The sequence below is a fragment of the Camelus bactrianus genome, chromosome 5 (genome assembly GCF_048773025.1).
Source record: "Camelus bactrianus isolate YW-2024 breed Bactrian camel chromosome 5, ASM4877302v1, whole genome shotgun sequence".
Classification (NCBI taxonomy): domain Eukaryota; kingdom Metazoa; phylum Chordata; class Mammalia; order Artiodactyla; family Camelidae; genus Camelus; species Camelus bactrianus.
Genome location: NC_133543.1, coordinates 43,258,906 through 43,280,808, shown reverse-complemented (window position 1 = coordinate 43,280,808; position 21,903 = coordinate 43,258,906). Strand labels below are relative to the sequence as shown.

At 45.9% G+C, this 21,903-nt stretch overlaps 1 protein-coding gene across 10 annotated transcripts in view; it reads right to left on the bottom strand.

Annotated features, from left to right (window-relative positions):
- The window catches only part of TANC1 (tetratricopeptide repeat, ankyrin repeat and coiled-coil containing 1), a 206,469-nt gene that overhangs the window by 45,624 nt on the left and 138,942 nt on the right, over positions 1–21,903 (bottom strand). For 6 of the 10 annotated variants that reach the window (XM_074363727.1, XM_074363733.1, XM_074363730.1 and 3 more), the window contains 6 exons: positions 21,046–21,232; positions 8,348–8,611; positions 2,993–3,115; positions 2,447–2,728; positions 1,506–1,663; positions 604–835 (listed from right to left, as the gene is read on the bottom strand). In XM_074363727.1, the coding sequence (XP_074219828.1) occupies positions 604–835; positions 1,506–1,663; positions 2,447–2,728; positions 2,993–3,115; positions 8,348–8,611; positions 21,046–21,232 (1,246 nt within the window). The remainder of the gene's footprint in view (positions 1–603; positions 836–1,505; positions 1,664–2,446; positions 2,729–2,992; positions 3,116–8,347; positions 8,612–21,045; positions 21,233–21,903) is intronic. The other 4 variants (XM_074363732.1, XM_074363731.1, XM_074363734.1 and 1 more) reach the window with 3 other exon arrangements.

Below are 21,903 nucleotides of genomic sequence, written 5' to 3'. Positions count from 1 at the left end.
GAGAAATGATGACATACCTGTTTTAACCACCCCTCGCCCCCCAGCACCTTCTGGCAGAAGTGCTGTGTAGGCAGGTAAACCAGCTCATAAGGTGAGGAGCAAGGAGGGAGGATGGAAAACTGAAGGCCCATAATATCACTAATGCTCCTACCGTGGAGAACATCCAAGGGCAAAAAAAATCAAACAGACCCTTCTAGAAACGGCTTTAAGTTCAACTCAACTGAGCAGAGGCCCCCCGGAAAAACATGCTGGCAAGTTCCCCAAACAATCAGCTTACTCGCCTCTCTACTTAGGAGTGCAAAATCCTCAGGGGGCAGTTTCTAGAGAGCAAGTCATCTAAATAACGTTCGGTTACAAATTAGCTACTTTGGAAATGTTCAACTATGCAGTTAATTTTTACTAGAGATGTTTCATTTAAAACTACATTTGGGAAGAGGGCGAAGGAGGGATGCTGGGGAGACGGTTCTGAGGCAGGGGAGGAGAGATTCACCCACATCCTCCCTGTGCCCACCTCATTCCTACCCCTGGGCTAAGCAGATCCCCTGCACCCCTTTCTGAGGACTGTCCCGGGAGAGGGAGGTGTGAGTGGCTGCTGGGAGGTACCGTTTCTCAGGCTGGTGAGCGGTTCCAGCACTCCCCTCTTGAAGGCGGCCACTGGGTCCTGCACACAGGACCTCAGGCTCAGCATGCTCTGGAGCTGCGGTTCCTTTATCAGCAGCTCCCGGTAGGCGGCCAGCTGATGGGACCGGCAGAGCAGAGCTGCGATGCTGTGCACGAACTCGGGCACCAGGCACGTGTAGGTGTTGTCGGCCTGGCAGTAGTGGTAGGCCACCACCTGCGGGGAAACAGAGCCATGAACGTCACCTCACCCTCCTCACGTGGCTCCTTCCACACTCTCCCAACAGGGACGCCATTCTCCTGTTATCCCAGGTAACAAGCTACGCTGCTGCTATTCCCCAAGACTGAGCCGTCACTTAGCCTGACTGATTCAGTTATTCCTTCATTTTTGAAGGAACTTTGAAGTTTTCCAAGCTCTAGACAGACTTTTAGTTGCAACCACAAATCCATCTTGACAGCACTAAGATCAGCGCCAGTTACTCTGTACTGAATACTGACAGGAAGCCACTTACAACCGAGGGTCCTCGGCAACAGGGTACAGGTGGGGGAGGCGGCCTGGGTCATGGGCCTGGCTCCCAATCTCCTGCTCTCATACCAAGTGACGGAGAGCACGATGGATCTGCAGTGAGTGCAATGATACCTTTCGCTGCTTTGAGGAACTCTTTCAAGTCACTGTTTAAGATGACTAAAAGTCCACTGCCAGTGTCCTACGATACTCATTTTCATGAGTACCTTTTATTTGGAGTACTTTACCTTAATTCTGTCAAAAGCCATACTTTGCATTAAGCATCTCTAGTGTCTATTTTAAGACCCCCTTTAAATTCATTTCTCAGCAGCCAGACGAGCGAATCTCTCTCTGAAAGGCTCCCTCCGGAGCAGGCGGTTACCTTAGACGCGAGGTACTTCACTGCTTCCTCTCTTGGCCTCTGGTTCTCCGGAGTATCCGACCCAGGCCCAGAGAGTGGTTTAGCTGTGCTGGTACCGCTTGTAGAAGAACTTGGTGAAAGCAACGGCGTGAAAGGAGGATCCTGGGAGGAGTCTGAAGCTGCGGTGAAGAGAGGCTAGTTTCACTACACTGACAACAAGGGTAGGGTGGGAGACTGAATGTACTTCTTGATTGGACTCACATTATTTTAAAAGGTAATAAGTGAACGTGGTCCCAAATGCAAAGGCCCAGATGAGAACACAAGGCTCCCTTTCAGCCGTGTCTCCCACCACCCACGTCCCTCCCCGGGAGAACTGCTGTTTCTGGTTTCCTTTTTCGTATTCTTTCAGCTTTCAAAAAAAAACTTTTGTGGCTCACTTGTTTCTGTTCACCATGTTAGAGACACTTTTAAAAAAACAAGTTTATTACACATAAAATAAGTCATGAATAGTCCAGTATTTGGCTACCACATCCCACTTTAAAGTAATTTTCTATCCTTTCAGTAAATTCGATATAAAAGACAAAGGCTGCGGAGAAGCGGGCACAGAAGAATTCTGCACAGATTCCTGGCTTTTTATGCCAGAAGCCCAACCCCCTTGGTTTTTGGACCCAAAATTCCCCAGAGTACTTGATCAGGCCTCATTGCCCATATGAAGAGGAAGATAGGCCTGAAAGCTAGGGGAACACCAGGGCCGGCCGGCCGCCCGCACCCCACGTCACAGCCGCAGAGGACTGTGACAGACTGACGCCTTCAAACAGCTCTCCAGCATCTGATCACAAACCTGATACAGCAGCTGGAACCACCTGAGGAAAGGGGGAATTGATGTCTGTCCAAACAGCAATTTCCTCCACCTATCTTACATTAATGTAAGAAACGAGACAAGGGGTTAGACACGGACATACTTTTAGGTGATGAACTGGGGCTGTTGGAAGCGATCTGCCTCATGCGGCTTCCGTGGCAGCTGAGCGCCACCAACTTAGAGATGATGGCCGTCTTCCCAAAGCCCACATTTCCCACAACCACCGCTCCTCTGTTTTCCGTCAGTTCTGTGTTCCTCAAGTTTTCTTCTATCTGGTGAAAGAGCCAGTCCCTTCCCACAAACACGGAGTCTGTGGTTACGCTCGGTACTTCAAACAACAGGGGCTTCAACAAAATGTCCTGTGGCTTGTAGGGAGCAAATCGTGCTACGAGAAAAAGAAAGATCATTATTTTAGAAAAATGTCATATGTTTATACACTAAAAAACTCAGTTTACCATTGCTTGCATATCACTTGAGCACAGCCTTCAGTTTTACCCCTAGTGATACTTACACACACACACACACACATACACACAGACATTATCATGTTTTTAAAAGAGGTGGCTTGAATGCTGGTTATCACAGACTTCCAAAGTTTAGTGGCTGAACTCATCACAGCCACTATCACAGCAGATGCAAAGATAAATACCTTTAACTTCCTGTGCCCTACCTCCGGCCGTGTTGTGCCATGGTAACCTAATTGACGTTCGGAGGGGAGCATTTCTCTGTCCGTCTAAGTAACTCAGGTCTTCCAATTTGGTGGAGCTGGTCGCTGTAACATTAAACTGAAGTTTAGTCTCTTCAAAGTTGAGTTTAACAGCATACACAAACTACCATAAATTTATAAATTACTAAGCAATTCATTTCGGGCTTTCAACAAAATTGACTTTGGGGTGATTTTGGTTTTGTTTACCCACCCCAGTTAATTTTTCTGGCAATGTTGTTAATTGCAAAGTGGACAAAACCAAGTGCTCATTACAGAGCCAAAGTCATGTTGATAGGATTGCCAGGAGTCTGCATTATTCCTAGAAAGAGGCAAACTTCATCAAAAATTTTTCTGAAGAAACTTGACAATCAAGTGCCACTCAGTAAAGCTTCAGTACTTACTGAAAATACACAGCATGGTAACTGGTTGTCTCTGCAGCTCCAGAGAGCCTTCTGCTGTTGCTGGAATTCCAACCTTGTTAACTAAGTGAGCAGATTCTTCATGGACAATTCCACAGAGCTCAGAACACTAAAAGTCAGCTCTTGGCAGTAAAAGTAGCCATGTGGACTTTATTGGAAACAACCATATTCCTAAGCTTCAAATTTATATATATTAGTAGAATGTTATATATTATACTATATTATGTATATATGTATCTTTTAAAATTCTAAAAAATCATCACATTTACCTCTGGTCAATAGCATAGTTACTTGTTAAAAAGCATTAAGGGTCTATTCAAGCATACATAAGCTTGATTATAAAAATAATCAGAATGAAATAATTTTGTTAATTCGAGGCAAATCTTAAAAGAAAATACATGGTACATGTTTTGCCTTAAAAAAATTAAAAACCTCTTATTTACATATACAACCTAGGTCACAATGAGAGAAATCAAAATAAAATTAACCTAATTTGGTTTGTGGCTGAAATGGTCCATCATAAAGCACTGCTGATCTTAAACATATGGTTTTGTCCAGCACAATAAAATACAGACGTCATTTGAGGGCAAATGATGGGGGAGAGGGAGTCTCATTCCTGAGGCTGAGGCTTCTGAGGACTGGTGAAATCATTAGTGGGACCAAGCTTCCAGGGACAGAAGTCAAGCTGGACCGTGTGCCTGCTGAAGACCCTCGGCCACCCCACGGGCTCTGATGCAGTAGCCGACCACCGACCAGCACCACTTGCCCGACCTGGGCCCTTCCTCCTTCCCCTTCTAAGGCCTCAGTCCTTTACTCCCTCACTGTTAGCACCACCTCCTCTCACTCCTTGGTTCAATAAGCACGAGTTTGTCCACGGCCTGGCTCTGTGATGGTGCGTCCCTTCTTGCTACATTCTCCAAAGGGCAATCAACCATGTGCCCCACTCACCTTCCCAGGCCGTGGACAAACATCAACACCTTGACTTTACAACAGTGTGCACTGATGCTCTGTATCCCTTTGGTGCCTAGCCACAGCCTGTTTCCATATTCTGTACACATTTATGCCAGGACTCCACACCAATCTTTCCTATTAGAAAGATTCAGCTAACTCCTTATGCAGGATTTCCAGGTAGACCTAATTTATGGGAATCCAATGGCAACCTCTAGCTTCTCCCCAGGTCCTTCACAAGCAGAGCACATGACACTTCCTGGAAGGCTACCAGGCCACACCTCTTGCCCTGGTTCCCTACAATAATACAGCTTGGGACAGATTTCCAGGCTCCTGCCTGGGACCTGGGACTCTGCCTCAGGCCTCTGCAAACCCCTGCTCTGCACGCCTCACTGTGAATACAGCCAGGTGCTGGAGGCTGAAGTAGAAGGGGCCACCCCAGCTACCAGCCACAAGCCGGTTCAGTTCAGAGTCAGAACAGCCCTGAACACAGCCCTGCTGCTGCAGCCTCCAAAGGGTTTCCTATCTCCCTTCCTACCCTGGCCCCTTAACACACGACATTCAATCCATAATTCTAAAGGTTTAAGGAGAAAGATCTATAAATGGCATTCCAAAGAAAGCATTATTAAAAAAAAAAAAAAAAAAAGCCCTAGATTGACACAGATGCAGGGAATGGTGAGGTTTCAAATGCCTGTTTTCAGATATCCCATCACCACAGTTTCAGCTCCAAAGTTATGCAACAGAGCAGCCTCAGCACCTCCTGACCTCTGCCTGCCTATTTTAAATATGAATAAGCTTCATTGAAATGGACCACCACTCCCAAGCAGGGCTGCAAGCTGCCAGATGCCTGCTACCTCTGCTTTCTAAGGTGTGGTCACAGCCACCAAGAGTGACCTGAGAGCACAGCAGGGACACTGCAGGTGATCCCCGCTCAGCAGAGCAGGCGACTAGGCCGACAGATTCGAGGACATTACAAGAATTAGACTCACTTCTCCTATTTAACAGTAAATGCTTTCAAATTCCTAAACACTATTCAGGGCCCAGAAAAATCAGAGGTAAAGCAATAATTTCATGCTGCAATAAACCTACTGCTAATATTGCTACAGTTAAATTAATTATACACTCACTGCACACACACATTAAGTCTAACATCTGAGTGAGAAGTACATTTTAAGATGCTGCAGGAAAGAGGGTTTTTAGGGGGAAGGGAGTTGGGGCAGAATCAGGGAGACTTGTCTAAGCTGAGCGAAGGAAAACATCTGGTTTGAAACACCATGGACCAACCTATCAAAGGTAAATGCCATTAAATCCTGGGCAATTACCAGTTAGAGTTTCAAGAAAATTGGCTGGTAATTTTGTTTGTTGGTTTCCTGTAAAACTAAACACAGTGTTCTGTGATCCACTTAGAAAGTGCCTCAAAAGAAAAAAACAGTAGTCTGAAATAGTAGAACCCAATTACCCAACCTCTGGATTATCTAAGATATTTTAAAGACTTCTCATTCTGCTTTTTAAAACTTTTTTTTAAGTGAAAGCAAGTTTATCTAGAGAGATACACATTCCATAGACAGAATATGGTCTGTCTCAGAAGGGAGACCGGCGTCATTCTGCTTTTTAATAAAGGAATTAGGTGTCTGTGTCATACATTTTGATGTGTCACATACAGGAATAACCTGACTGCAGTTTTCTAAATCAATTCCACTCCAACAAATGCTTTGACAAAGAAAATCTCTGTAGACTGAAACAAACACCAAACCTAGCCAACCTATTTTTAGAAACTTTGACCAAAAAATTTCAGTGTACTGGACAGTTAACAGTGAAGAGGCAACTCCAGTTCTTTGTAACAGGCTCAGTGATGGTAAAGGCAGACAGCCTTAGGAACCTGTTTCCATGTTCTCAGCCTCCAGGGGAAACAGGTCCCTCAGGGAAGCTGGCATCACTCTCCCTTCACCTGTGAGTTCTTACTCTGCCCTCACAGACCAAAATACTTTTCTATCAAACAGCAATTTCTCTGTGTTTACCTGGATCTTAACATGCAAACATTCCCAAGAGATCTCAGCACATGGTCCTCCTCACGTTTCTTCAATCCTTTGAACACTGTTGCCTGCTGCCCTGTTTGCAGCAGCCTGCCTTCTAATCCCTAGACAAACAGCGCTGCATGTAGTCTATAACCCGGGTCCTTCATTCCTCCCAGTGAGACTTGAAAAATCTTGCCATTCCCTTTTAACTGAGGTTCAGCTTTTTGAGGTAGGAGGGTAGGCAATAAAGAATCTACTAGGTCCCTAGCTCTTTAGCAGATACTATGACATAAGGTACTTGCCTATTTCCTTCCAAAATATGCTTTTAGTTTATATATATGCAACACGGGAGAAATGAACAAACCCATTAGGCTAGGCAGTCACTGTTCAACCCCAGAGGTAAAACCTTCCCAATTCTGCAGGAGGTCTAGTTCAAGTGCATCCGTGGATGCTAATGAATGAGCACAGCAGAAATCAGACGCCCTGCTCTATAATCACCGCTGTCTCCTGGAAACGCAGAGCTCACACCCACTGTCACTTCACGAGGCAGGAGACCGCAAAGAGCATCAAGCAGAAAACATAACCCGAAATGGGGTCCTTTTAACACTGTTAAATTAATTTATCAAAGTGTCTCCTAATTTTAAAATAGCTTCACTGAGTTGAACACAAGCTCACTATTTTGTTGAAGTCAAGAAAGCCATGAAGTCCTGGGATAATACGAATGAATCATTCATTATATCTAGGTTAAAATGGTCTAAAATGCCTTGGGTGCAACCTATTATGCCGTAGAGAGTGGGATGGTGGTGGCAGGACACAAAAGCTTCTGGAAGAACCATCACTCAATGCACATAAAGCTCTCAGTACTTCCCTCTGGCAGACACCCCAAACCCTTCTTCTGGAACAAGGCCATTTTACTTCCTCTGAAAGTGAATTAAGAGTTGTGTCTCAGAACTTTTCCATTAGGGCCATTTGTTTATCAGCTGCTTCAGAGGACTACTGTAAAACACACCCAACAACAACCAGAGTGGCCCGGCACATCCTGAGGGAGCAGTATAGAACCACAGAGAAGGCCTTTGATGTGGGAACAGAGATCCTGGGTCCACACATTAGCAGAGGAAAAATCTTAAGCAGGACGCTGGTAACCAAGAATGTTCAAAACAAGTTTCTCTTCTAAATTCAACCCAAGAGAACTGGGGTGAGCAACTCTGGATCTTAAAGCAGGCACAACAGCTCAGGTGGAGAGTTCCCTTCCCCACCCACCCCCAACTACCCTCCTGGCCTCAGGACCACCCACTGACCAGCCAGCCAGCACCAGCCACCACTCTGCTTTCTCTTGCAGCTCCAGCTGCCCCATTTCGCTAAGGCACATCTGTCCTGCCTGTTTTCATTTCCTTGATGGAGAGCTCTCGTTTCCGTTGCTTATGTTTTGAACTGTGAGCTCCCTTCTAACTGAATTATACAGAAATTGGACCTCCCATCTGTACAATAGGCCTCAATTATTAAAAAAAAAAAAAAAGTTTGAAAGTTGGATTTGAAATTCTTTAAGCGGATAGTAACAAACTCATTCTAAACAAATCCCATTTACCAAGCTGTAATGATAAAATCCTGAATTTACTTGGGCTAAAAATAACGAAAACAAGGACAGGGTTTTTGGCACTTTCTTCTCTCCTACACAAAGAGCCATACAGTCCAAATACTGGATTTAAAGAATTCCAGAGGGGAAAGATCACTTACAGACCATTAAGTGCAGCCTTGCCATTTCACAGATGGGTAGACTGAGGACTACAAAAGGTAAGTGCGTGACCCACCATCCCAAGGCTGGCTTGTGTCTGGATTAGATTCCCAAGTGAAAAGGGTGAGCAGGGGGTGCCTCAGACCGAGTGAGATCACCCTTCCAGGGAGAGGCGTGGCCTTACCTGCAACGGAGTTGGGCCGTGGCATTATTAGCGAGCTGGAGCTCTGAGAATAAGGGACCGGACCATCTCCAACTGAGGCTTCGGCTTTGGGCAGCACGCTCTCCGCTGGCCCGGGGGGCTCCTCTTCTGCCACTGGGGAGCAATTATCTGCCCTGCGATCATGAAGAACTCCCTTCTGTACCCCTAACCTTAGGCTTCCGTCCTTATTCCATTCCAAACTGGAGCCACTCCGGTCATCATTTTCGGATGAACTTGTAATTGTGGCTGAAATGAGAGACCAAAATACTTTGAAGGAAGCCAGGAATAGCTGGGGCTGAGAATTCTCTCTCTTACTCACACACCCCCCACACACACATACACACACACTGCCCTCCATGTAATCAATGGAAGGTTTTCTGGTCTGCCCAGATTTTTATCAAAGTATGTTTCACACAATGTATTTTGGTAAATTAGAAGAATGTTGCTTATCAGGGGAAATAAATTGCTTAATAATTCTACAGGGGAGGGGAGAAACTGTGATAAGAAGATAATGAAAAAGCTGTCTAAAAGTATCTGAGAGCAACAGTAAATCTGTGTAATTTGGAAATGACATATCCTCTCTTTTAACAAAGATGAATTGCTCACAAAAGATTTCGTATCTCACTAAATTCCTTTGAACCTTTAAATACTTTTCCCAAATTAACAACACTTGTGCATGGAGGGAGGGGGCAGGGCAGCACGATGGTTAATGCAGAAAAGATGCAGGAGCAAATCTATGAAAACAAAATACAATTACAAAGTTAAGCAGAAATGCAATCCTTAGAATTAAGCTTCATAATAACATCTGCTCAAGACGATCCAGAGAGGCTGACCTGACTTTATGCCTTTAGCAGCTTAGACAGGAAACCTCTACCTACCCACTGCAGGGAAAAATACAAGCATGGGAAAGGATGCATGATTGCAGAACTAAAACATAAGCTTTTCTAGGAAAGCCAGGATGGAAAAACATCTTGGCAAAAGAGGAGGAATATGATGAAGTTAAAAAGCAACACTCACCCTACAAATCTACAAACAGCCACTTCTGATTTAAAGGCGCTGAGCCGCATGTGATTCCCTGGCAAGCACAGGCCACCGTGGGCCCAATGCTGGCTGGCGTCCTTGGGAATAGGAGCCATGTCCTCTGATCCCTATTTGGATCCCAGCAGCCCAGACCCTTAAAGCAAAACTTAAACGGGAGTGCGCCAGGTCAGAGTGTATGCAGGACCCAGCTGCCCAGGTTAAACTGCTCTATCAACACGCCAGGATGACACACACTATCAGCAGGCTGGTGAGTTAGCTCCAATAGAGTCTGTTATCTAGGATCAAAGGGTCTGCAGCAGTTTGGTTTTGTTTTATTTTTACAATGTTCTTTATGGTTTAGAAGCAAAGACAAAACAATTTCCTCACTGTGACGTGACCACAGGGCATCCTGTCACATTCCTGAAACTATCTTTGCTCCTGCTGCCCCAGCCTGGACTTACTATCCACTGCTCATGTCCCTGCTTAAAAACCCCTCCTACAAGCTGAAGCCTCCTTAAAGCGTCTGTCAGGAGCTGATCTCTTCCTTTTCTGAGCAGCACAGAGCCTGGCACATACCCAGGGCTCAGTAAATGTTTGCTTTTTCAATGAAGGAGAGGAGCAAATGAACAAACTTCAGGGACACAACGCTTAATCTCACTGTTACTGGTTCAGGATTGTGGGTATTACGTCCCCAACGGAGTGTAGGTTGATCTGGGACAGGCCCGTCACACTCTTTGGGTATCTGTCATTACTCTCTGCATTTCCAAGTTCTCTATCAGGAGTGTTAATACTAGTCTGTCTGTCTGTTTGGAATCAACCACAGCCTTCATTGCATGTTTTCTCAAATGGTTCATTCACAGGAGCCTAAGTGTATGAGGTATGACTCTTTCCATCCTAAAAATGCTGGCGGTGGTAAGAGCAGCAGCTAATACGTATTGAAGGTCACTATGTGTCAGACTGTGCTGAGGGCTTCACAAGAATACTCTTTAAGTTATTAATGAGATTATTGCTTATAAATGGTAATGAGTTATGAACAATCAGCCTGTTAATAAGTTGTGATTGTGTTATGAACTGTCGTTTCCAAGTCCAGCCAGGACTCAGGGTGCTTTCCTTTGGGCATGCTTTAATTAGTTAGGTTCCCGGGCTACCCTAACGTCTAAGTTACAGAAATAGTTCCAGGCTGGGGGTAGGGTGACAGGCTAGGTTTTCATGCAGTGGCTGTTTTATTTGGGGGCACATATTCTTAAGGTGAAAAACAGAAGTCACAGTTTCGTTTTTGCTCATTTGCTCTCCCTAAGGGCTTTGCACTTCAGAATCAAATCCCAAAGGACCTGATCTTAACCCAGACCTCAAGCAGTGGGAGCAGGAACTGGGACTTCCCTAATTCCTGTTACAGGTGACAGCACTGGAAGTAGGACTTACAGGACCCAAGCAGCAGCTGAGCAGGGACAGCCGGGCCAGGGCTCCTGGGTTGCAGGGACAGGCCGGAGGACTGGTTCTCACTGCACAGCCACAAGCGCCCAGGCCCCGATGAAGGACACCGTTCAGGTCCTGGCAGTGAGAGGGAGCAAAGTTGGGGGTGGGGGGTGGAAGGCCCCCAGCGGCAGGAACAGTAGCTGGGAACAGCAGTCCCAGACAAGCCGCCACTTCAAAAGAAGGATATTATGAGTCTATAATATGTTTGTAAGTGTAAGCGTCTCCAAGGTGAGAAGCCCTGAAGCCATAGGCCCTCCCACCAAGATGTCCCACTGAGACTGACCCCTCACAACACTCTCCCTGGGGTCCAATACCAGACCCAGCCGTCTGGCCTGAAGCCCAGGCAGTGAACTTTCATCTCAGTTCAGGTACAATCAAGCCCCGAAGCAGGTCCACTGGGGCAGATAAAGGCGCCCGTTTCCCCACACAACCTAAGAAGCACACCAAATAGGGCAGCTCCATCCTCTCCAAGGAAAGGAAAGTAGTTCTTACAACAAATGACAGGCTATCCAAAAATACCTGTTTTTCTTCCAGGTTAACAGAAATAAACTAATTAAGTTAACCCAGTCACCTTCAAGTTAACATACACACACACCCCCCACCACCTAGGGCAACATTCTAACTCAGATGATTTGTTTGTTTTAAAAAGCTCTGAAAAATAAGTACCACTTGACATTTTCCAGAGACTAGGTAATCTTGAAAGCTCCCTAACAACTCAAAAATTCTAACATCTTACTCCTTCAATTCATATAAATGCCAGTGTTTGTCAATTAAGACTTGCCATCATCACTCAGATGGGGTCTCAACTGTTCTGCTGACATGCAGGATTCTGTAAAATGAGTGACTTATCAGGCCTTAAGTTTTGTCAAGCTGTGAGGTTAGGCTTGACAAGTCAGTATGAAATGAGGTTTGGTACTGCTCCTTGTGCTAGTTCTGAACTCACATGTGCTGGTTCTGAATTCCATGTAATCTGAAAATTCCACTTAGCTAGAGACGGAGGGTTAATTCCCTCTGCAGTAACAGCACATTTAACCAGACCTACTAGTGCACAGGGCAATACTATTTCCAAAGCACTTTCCAAATATACTAGGACAAATACATGATCACTACAGCATGTGAGAAGAGGTGGAAAGGCTCAGAATCATCAACCCCACTTTATAAATACGGAAACGCACGCGGGAGAAACTGATCACACACACACAGTGAGCCGTACGTCTGACACCAGTCCTGACTGCATACGCAGTGTGTATTAAAACTTCCTTTGCCTTGCACAGTTCTCAGCACATAAAAGGAGTTCTTTAAGTATCTGTGGCTAAAAAGTATTTGGCAGTTCATGAAGTCTGCCTTGTTAAGAAGAGCAGCCCCTGGGCAGGGGCTGGTGGAGAGAGCCAAGTTGTGGGCTCAGAGCAGCCAAGAGGGAGTCACCGGCCAACAGGGGGAGGCAGGGAGAGAGGCCCACTCAGTCATTATACATTTTGCTATTATAAGGCGCTGCAATAGAACCATTCCATCTACTTCCCAACTTCCCCTCAACCCCTCTTTGCCTATTGAAGGTTCTCTCATGTGTTGAATGTTCATTAAAAATAGAATTAAAAAAACAAAACAAAACAATAGAGTCCAGCGCCCAATAAGTAGTTTGGTGGGATCTAAATCAAATTGTAGGTTTAAAAAAACATTAAGAAGTAAATTAAATGGACTACCTCCAGAACTGTTTAGGAACTAAGGGCCATTGATATCAAACATATACATAGAGCTAAATTCTTCTCTCTCTGAGCTGTGGAACAGACCACAGGTGAAAAGTGCGAGGGGCCTGGGTTCAAACTGGCTTCTCCCCTTTTGAGGAACTGTGGGGGGGCATGTCTCTCTGGGCCCAGGACTAGGAATGGGCACATTTTTGTCTTTACCTTACAAACATCTTCTTGGGTGTTTGATAGTACTTCTGTCTTTATACTGCCTACTAGGGATCTTAAAACTTCCTGCTCACTTATAAACAAAATTAGTAAAATCTCATGCACCTAACTCCTGACTTCATCTTTTCTCTCATTTTTATTTCCTTTCCCCAACTCACACCTTTCCTGAAAAAGAAAAATCTTGTTTTGCTAAATATCTATGAGCATTTCAGATCCACTGAGGAGGGATTAAGTGTCAGTAAGTAAGTACCCCTAGGAAATAAGAACAGCAACAGTGGCCAACGTGAGTATTACAACAGTGCTCACTGTGCATGGGCCTAAGCCCACACGGCACCTCACTCAGCACTCCTAACAGCCCTGTGGGCAAGGAAGCCCCAGCGCACCTGAAGCCCTGCTGCGCTCGAGAGATGCTCCACACTGTTCAGTCGCACCACACTGTTAGAAAACTTTGAGCTTGCCTTCCAATACGTGTATTTATAAACTATGTACATGCACTACTCTAATGTATTGTAACACAAAACATACACAAAAACATACATTTTGAAAGGATTTTTAAACACCCCCAAACTGAAATTTTCTTCAAGCACTCCACACATCGTCTTGCATTCCCTGTTTTCAAAGCCAGGGCTCTGTGAAGAGAGTCCTGGGTTGTGGAGGAAGTCTGACAGAAGGACAGAGATCGAGTGCCTCCTGGACCCTGAGTCCCCAGGACTGGTTTCCTCCCCCACACAACTGAAGGAAAATAAAGTAGCCCTGGAAAAAACCAAACAAACATCTCTGAACTTCTACATCCAGTTTAATGGTTGACAGGAGGAGTTTAAACGTTAAAACACTGGGCCAGTGAATTAAAGGTCAAACAAGAAAGAAACAGAAGAATGGCTGCTGAGGAAAGTGGGAGAAGGGAAGTGAAGAAGGGAAATCCAACTCCCGCAGGCACGCCTCCTTTGACCTGACAGCATAAAGGTCACTGAAAACTATGGAAAGCAGGGGAAGTCGATGAGAGCAGGAATGATCAGAGCCACACATCCAGGAAGCCACGTGACCACAGCCCGGTTCCCTGGACCCAACAAATGCAGGCCCTCCCCTCCTCCTCTGTGCTCCCACCTCCCTTGGGTCGGGCTGCCGTGCTGTCCTCTGGAGCTCCTGGAGCGACAAAGGGCACGACTACAGGGATAAAACCAGCCTGCATGGAAACTTCTGCCCAGAAATGCCAGACAGTGCTTCTCTCCACCCCACCTACTTGCTCACAGATGGCAGGGAGCAAAGTCTGAGGCTCACTCGCGGGTGCCTGCTCTTGCCTGGCTCAGCCTGGGAAGGAGAGGGTGCAGGAAGGGCGGCCTGAATCACCTGGTTCCAGAGGACTTTCTGGCTTCTCCTGCCACTCCACCTGGCCAGCAGCTTGTGGCTCCTCCAGCCAGCCCTGTGTCACCCCCGTAGTGCCGTGCTCCTTCTGGCCGGGCACAGGGGCCCTGTGCTTTGGTGTGTAACAGACAGATCTCTGTCCCAAACCTCCAGCTCAGCGCTCACCGCATTGCGCAAGGCGTGCTCTGTTATGACACGCAGCAAGGCTGGGGACCTGAGCCACAGCCACGTGGTCACAGCAGCGCTCAGCAGGCCTCTGGCTGTGGAGACACCTGAAGGGGCAGCTGGGGCAGGGCTGTGGGGGAGGGGAGGACAGGCCTTCGGATTTCAACAGCATGAAATTTTCTAGCAATAGCTCATGACACAGTGCTTTGGTAAGGCGTCATATGTTCTGTACACCAAAGACCTAGACGGGGGAACTTCTGACTTAGTCCAATGACTCCACAGAGTTCCAGACTCTTCCAAAAAAAAGAGCGTAAGGCACTATTAGTAATTGGCATTATTATGCACCTACAGCATACACCTTCCATCAGAGGTGTCAATCACTATCATGTTTGAACCCCTTTTCAGCAACTGACAACTTGCCCAAGTCTCCAAGGGCAGGGGATCATTCCTGCTCCACAGGCAGACAAGTTAAAGAAGACACTGTGCCTATCTCTACCGTCCCCATTCTGAGCACACTTGCTTCTGGTACATGGTCGGTGCCAATAAATGCTTCAGACAGAGCAGCCAGAAGAATCCAACCACGGTCTGAAAACAAGTATGGCAGGAGGTCTGCTAGCCTGAATCATCACTGGAGACTTCATTCTCACACTAAGTACGTTACCGAATTATATATGTAAAGGCAAATTCTCCTCCACCCAAGAGATTTTAAAAAAGCTTCCATAATTAAGGATGATTTTTTAAATTGCAGGCAATGTAGCAAAATGCATATTAACACAGATTTCAAACACTCTAAATAGTTATTACCAAATCAATTTCAAAGCACTTCAATTTAGTAGCGAGCAGGGCAATACAGGTGGCAACAAAGCAGTATTAGCATAAAATCCAAAGGGCAGGATTTACAACAAGTTAGAAACGAAAATAAGACAATTAATTCCTCTTTGTATGTCTCTCTCTGCAGCCGATCATCTCCCTTGGGACACATAGTCCAGGAAGTAAAAGGTCTAAAGGTACCTCTGGAATCACTCTCATTTTACAAGCCGAGGAGGGCACAGGAGACACGAGAAGATAAAAGTCAGCCCGTACTAACTTTCTTTTATATGCTAAGCCACTGGACAGAAAAAACAAGTATTATCAAACTCCAGCAAGCACCAGCAGGACACTAATCAAGTGTCCGGTATTTCACCGCAAGCCACTTTTGCAGGAGCCATAGCCATGTTTCTGTGAAGGTATTCCCCCATCTAAATTTATACCTGCCTCCCAGCTTCAAAGTGAGCAGGAAGAGAGCTAAGTAAGATAAGCTCACCTCCTCCGTCCCCCAAAGAAAGGGAAGTGGAGCGGCAGCAGGGAGCACCCGTGTTCCTGCTTTGCTCTTTTCAAATTCTGAGCACTTAATCATCCTGAAAGCTACCTGGCCTGGTGGAATGTGGTGGCTCAGGCATGGAGGAGCAGGGCAGGTGGAGGACACATCTGCTCTGTCTGGGAGACACGCCTGATGCCCAGTGCCGGAGATGGCGGGGTGAGATGCCTGTCCGCTCGGAATCCCCTCCCCTCCCCTCACTCCACAGGGCTGTCCTAACACCAGCTCTCTAAAGGAAACACATGCAGCACACTACAGAAGTGATCTGGAGATTACAAATGTCAGCATGTATGAGCAGATGGCAGAGAAAGGAAATGGAAGGGTGGCTGACTTTAACAGCCTCTCTCTCTGCCAGAATTTTTTAAATTGCTACCTGTAAACCCTTCTCCTGGCATGTCCATCATTAATGGATAGGAAGGATTTATTTTAAATCTTGACAGGAAAGGTGAGCTTTGTTTCTCCTCATCCAATATCTATCCTGTTTCTTCCTCAACAGAGAAAAAGCCCATTTCTTTGAAGCAAATACACACACACACAAAATACTGATCACGGTAAGGACATAAACAAAAACTCAACAGTATGTTTATGTCCAAAAGTGCTTTAAAGCCCACTATTTTCAGTGATGTTTTCTTTTCTTAATCAGATTGTTTTTCACACAGACTCCAATGCACAGGCATAGAGGTATACGCTGTTTCATCGCACTTGGCAGAAATTGTTTTTGTTTTTTTTTTTCAAATTGAAGGTTTGGGGCAACCCTGCATCAACCAAGCCTATTGGCGCCATTTTTCCAACAGCATTTGCTCACTTCGTATCTGTTACATTTTGGTAATTCTTGAAATATTTCAAACCCTCCACCAGCAAAAAGATTACATACAACCCTACAAATAGCTGAAGGCACAGATGGTGGTCAACATTTTTTAGTAATAAGTGCTTTTTTAATTAAGATATGTACTTTTTTTTAGACATAATGCTGCTGCACACTTAATAGATCAGAGTACAGTGTCAAAAGCTCTTACATGTACTGGGAAACCAGAAATGTCATGTGATTCGGTTTATCGTAGTATTTGCTTTATTGCAGGGGTCTGGAACCGAACCTGCAATATGCTGAAGTCGGCCTGGGCTTCATTTTTCTCTAAGCTGAGATTAATGCGGTCTCCAATTTCCATTCATAACAGTTGAAAGCAAGTGACATTCAAGGGAGTGTCACTAAGAAAAAATGTTTTCTCCGTCATGGAGGAAATACCTTTAAATGCTACTTCTCCATAAAGTTTTCCTTTTCAAAGCAAGTAATTGAAAAGCTGCTTTAAGGTAAATGAGTACAGCTGACATCATGTTTAGGTTTTCACATTGCAAATTTGAAAAATCAGACATTAGCTTCTAAGTACTGCCAATGATCTTACATGCAAAGAGTAGGGAATTTTACTTTAAAAAAAAAAAAAGATATTCGTAGGGAATTCAGTTAATCTCATCCAGCTTGGACAGTATTTCTCCATGACAGAATTATTAAACTTCTAAAGACATTTACGTTGGAAGAACTAGGACTTCCTGAAATAGGATGAAGTGGGCCTCTCCTCTGCATAACACAGTAATGGGGGGGGGGGGCTCCGCTGAGCCTCGGCCTCCACAGAGAAAGACTGGAAGGGGCCCAGTAAATTCTTCTGATGGTTGTTAGCCTGCCCGTTCTCCTAAGCAGTTCCAAAAGGAAAACTCTGTTCCCCTGCAATGTATCAAAACTAGTAGAAACAATGCAGGCAGGGCGCTCTCGGGCAGCCCAAGAAGGCTGCCTGGACATATGGGGACACAAGCTTCCCTTCACGGCATCTGTTGGGCAAAAATATTTAGATTGAATAGAATTAGCATGATGGAAGTCAGCTTAAATAGTAAGGGGGAGGCCCAGGAATTTTCGAGGATAGGTTAGCACCGTTTGAAATTTCCCCTAAATAAACGGTGCTAATACTGTACATGGAACTCTGGTCTAAGCCCTGGATGGGAGCCCATGCTTCCCCAAAGCCTGAAATGCCGGGGCAGCTGCGAGCTCTTCGCACCAGCCCACCCCCAGCCTCTGCCGCTCCGACCCGAGCTCCATGGGTCGACAAATCTGTCACAACCTAAAATGGAAAATTAAATGGAAAGCCTCTTCCTCTCTTCTCCAGGGCCTGTGTAGTTTGGAACATGAATCTTACCCAGCCTGTTTTATAAGCAGCTGCCAACCCTTCCAAAGCAGGAAGCCAAGATATCTCACCTTCATCTCTGCTCACTGGGATCATTGTGTTCTTGAATATTTTACTCTGCTAAACAGTTAAGATGCACAAAGCTTGCCATTCCCAGGCTACATCTTACAAAAACAGGGGTGTTCTCCAGGTACAAAAAGTACAGGCCCCACCTCCAGCAACCACAGAACCGTAACTGAGTCACAAGTCCCTGCTCCCCAAAGAGCGATGGGGCCTCCATGCCCAGGACTGACCCAGGAGGAAGCTCTCCCCTTCCTCTGCCCCACCATGCCCGCCTCTTCAAAGAGCTGTGGCTACAGTCTGCCTGGGGAGGAAATGCCTGCTTTTTCCCCTTCTCCTCCCTACCACACCTCCAATGTGTTCCTTGGCAACACGTTCTAATTCTGCAGGTCACTGAAGGAGAGAGAACAGACGAACACTGTCACCAGCACACTGTGCCCTTTCCAGCCACCTACAGTCCTCGCTCCCTGCAGGAGATGTGCTAACTAGGCATGAAGCACCATCTCATGAAGCAAGGGGTGTGGGAGGGTGGTCTTCCCTGAAAGAGGGACTTTCGAACCACTTCCTCCTCAATTGTTATCATTTTTCACATTCAGCTGCGTCGAGAACATGTTGACTTGAGCCAAGGAATGAAGGGCAGCCTCAGTAACATGAAATATGTCATTTGACTTTAGCAAGACACAACTTAAAACACAGGTGACATTAAAAATTTTGACTATGCCAACTTGGAATGGGAATCCCACATGGTTTTTTCAGAAACCGTCTAAACCATTGCCTCCTTTAGTGCAACTCGTAATAGCAACAGTTCTCTTTCCTTTGTAGGAGCCCAGGAGATAGAGGAATGTAGATGAGACCCACCCTGCCCCAACCACATGGAGACAAAAGTAAATAATATAACAAGAATAAGTTAAAAGAAAATATTGAGACACTATGGAGAGAGCATGTAATGGGGGACTAACCAGCCTGGGCTCGGCTGGGACTGTATTCAGTCAGGTACTAATTAATAACCTCAATATTCCTGCAGCTCAGTCATTCATTGACAAACCAGAAAATTTCTTTTCCCTCTTTAGAACACTTTTAAAATTGCAGCACCAACTCTCAGTAAGAGAAAGAGACAGAGTAAGAACGAACTAATGAATGAATGAATGAGGGTACTTTTCTGTCATTGAAAAGGTTTCTATTAAAACAAGAAACTGGCTTGGTTGTAATCAGAGGCAGGCAATGCCAGAACACAGAATGAAAAGGAAAAGGCTATCCAAAAAAATGTGTAGCCCAGGCCAGCTTCTTGAAGACAGACAGACTCTGTGGAGGAGAGGACATTTCAGAAGAGCTAAGAAGGCTACAAAGAAAGTCAACTGGCTATCACAGAATTGATGCCAGAGATCTCTCAGTGGTGGACGGCTCAGAGAGGGATGGGCATGAAAACAGAAGTAACACTGGGGAAAATCTGTTAGGAGAAACAGCAGGTGGAAAGGTAGAGAGAGGCGAGAATGGGAAATTAGCAGAGTAAGCTCACTGCACGGGCTTGAAGCCAAGCAAAAAGAATTCAAATCTGCTACAAAACCTCAACCCACCATTCATATGAAATGTCCAGAATGAGCTGATCTACAGGGACAGAAAGCAGACGGCCAGTTGAGTCAGGCTAGGGTGTGGGGGGAAATAAATCGTGACTGCTCATGGGTACAGGGTTTCTTCTTGGGGTGGCAAAACTGTTCTGAAATCAGATGGTGGTGATGACTGCACAACTCTGAATACAACACAAACCACTCGATGGTTTAAATGGGAGAATATTATGGTGGGCTACTTGTATCTCAGTAAGACAAATATGACACAAATGAAACAAAACCCCACTGAAGATCCTGATCCAAGTAAGAACTCAGGGAAGAGGCCTTTCCTCAGGCAGAGGGACCCTCACAAAGCTGTGGGGCGGCCACACCAGGGAGCCCGCAACCCAGTCCCAGAAACCTCACAGCTCTTCTGTGATAATCTCCAAAACACAAACTGGATGAACCTGCAGCTTGGATTGTCAAATGACACTTGAAGGAAACTGCACATTACAAAAGAAAATAAAGAGCTCTGACGTCACTGCACTTGGTTACCTATTAATGTGGACGGGAGTGGGGCTCAGTCCGTAAGAAAACATAAAATATCCCTCAAACACAGGTGCGTCACTCAGCCACGGGGAGGAGCTGAGCTGTGCAGGACAGCACCCGTGTTAGAGTGCGGCCGGGTCTCAGCGCACGGGAGGCTGAGCGAGTGACCTGAAAGGCACCAGGCTGCAGGCTGAGACACACAGGCACCCAGGCCCACCTGCAGAAACCCAAACACACTCTGTCCAGGGCAGGATGTAAAAACAAGGGCTCTTCAATTCCCTGGTTGATTCTAATCAGAAACTACTGAACTAATCAGAATCCTTACTTTTTAAAATTTAAATGTATTATTTTAATTTAGAATGCTATTTTTTTTATTGAAGTATAGTCACTTTACAACGTTGTGTTAATTTCTGATGTACGGCATCATGTTTGTTATACATATACAAAATCCTTGCTTCTGACTTCCTTTGAGAAGGAAAGAAGTATGCAAAGAACTCAATTCAATATTGCTCAAGTCACCCAGCCAAGCAGCCTTAGAGTCAGGGGTACCCTGCATCCCCAGAAGACCCTCAGCACAACAACACTGCGTAGGTATGGTTTCCTTAGAAAATCCTGGCCTCCGAACAGTGGTCAGATGCCATTATAAGAAACGAAAGAACACCTGTAAATAAGTGGGAAAACCAGTGACCTTGAGACTGGGCGGGGAAGGTGTCTCAACACACAGGGCTTTCGCCACCCTACTGTGTGTCCTATCCAGGCCTCACTCCCATCAAATGGAATTACTCAGTGAGCAGGGAAGGCTTTTGCAACTTCAGGGGCCAGGCCTGATCTGGAAATTTTCTTTACCCAATGAGCCCCGTGCTATAAGATAAACACCAAGGAATGTAAAAGCCAAAGAATGCTTCATGCTCTCAGCTGTCCATGGAGCCGGCGCTGTCTGCAGAGGCCAGGGCCCCGGCGCGGCTGACCTTCACCCACCACGCTAACGCCCTCTTGAGAAGGGCCTGGTGAGCGCTCTGGATGAAGTGCATGGAGCCATGACCTTCCCGAGCAGTGAGCTTCTTACCTATAATTCCACTGTCCTTGCTCTCCAGGGTGGAACCAGGGCTGCTAATGGTCTCACAGGGACTTTTGTTGGCTGCCGTCTTGCTGACACAGCTGTTCAAGGTGGAGCAGGGGCTATCGGTGCTGGGAGATGCGGTGCTGCTTGTTAGTGTGGAGCAAGGGCTGATGCCTTGGCTCAGAGCTGTGCACTGCAAGACGAATGCAAGGAGGAGTTAGTGTGGCTTCTCACAGGACGTGGCTACACCTCCCTTTGTATTTTGACGCTAAAACAATGAAACTAAAAACGGGAACATGAAAAACTGTTTTTTTCTTTTTTAAATCTAGGGAGCTTAATATATACACCATCTTCCAAATTTTAAAAGAGAAATCTTGTTCTTGTCCCCTCCCACTGTGATCTTCCTTTTTTCTTAAAAGGGTAGTCTTAGACATAATTGAGTGGGAATGCGTATTTGTACAACAGAAATAGCAAACAGGCAGACTTCCTTTCATTTCAAGTCTGCAGAAGACAAATGGGTTCTTTGACCTCTGTATGGAAAATCTGGGAACTCTGTTTTTGTCATGTTTCACAAGCACTGCCACCTGATTCAATTCCTGGAGATTTATGGGCTCTGCGATCAGGGGAAGGAGACGGGTGGCCACTGCGATCTCAATCAGCACAGGACACTCCCGCAGAGACCTGGGGGGAGGGGCAGGGGCTCCAGCCCCTCGCTGTTATTCACACATCCCCTGTGCATCTCAGAGGGATGGTGGGATGCAGGGGCAGGCCAGGCCGCTGCTCCCTAGGCAGGGAGTGCTCTTAGCAGATGATCCATTTGATCTCATTTTATTCTGTGTCTGCTCATTTCCTATAAATATTTTC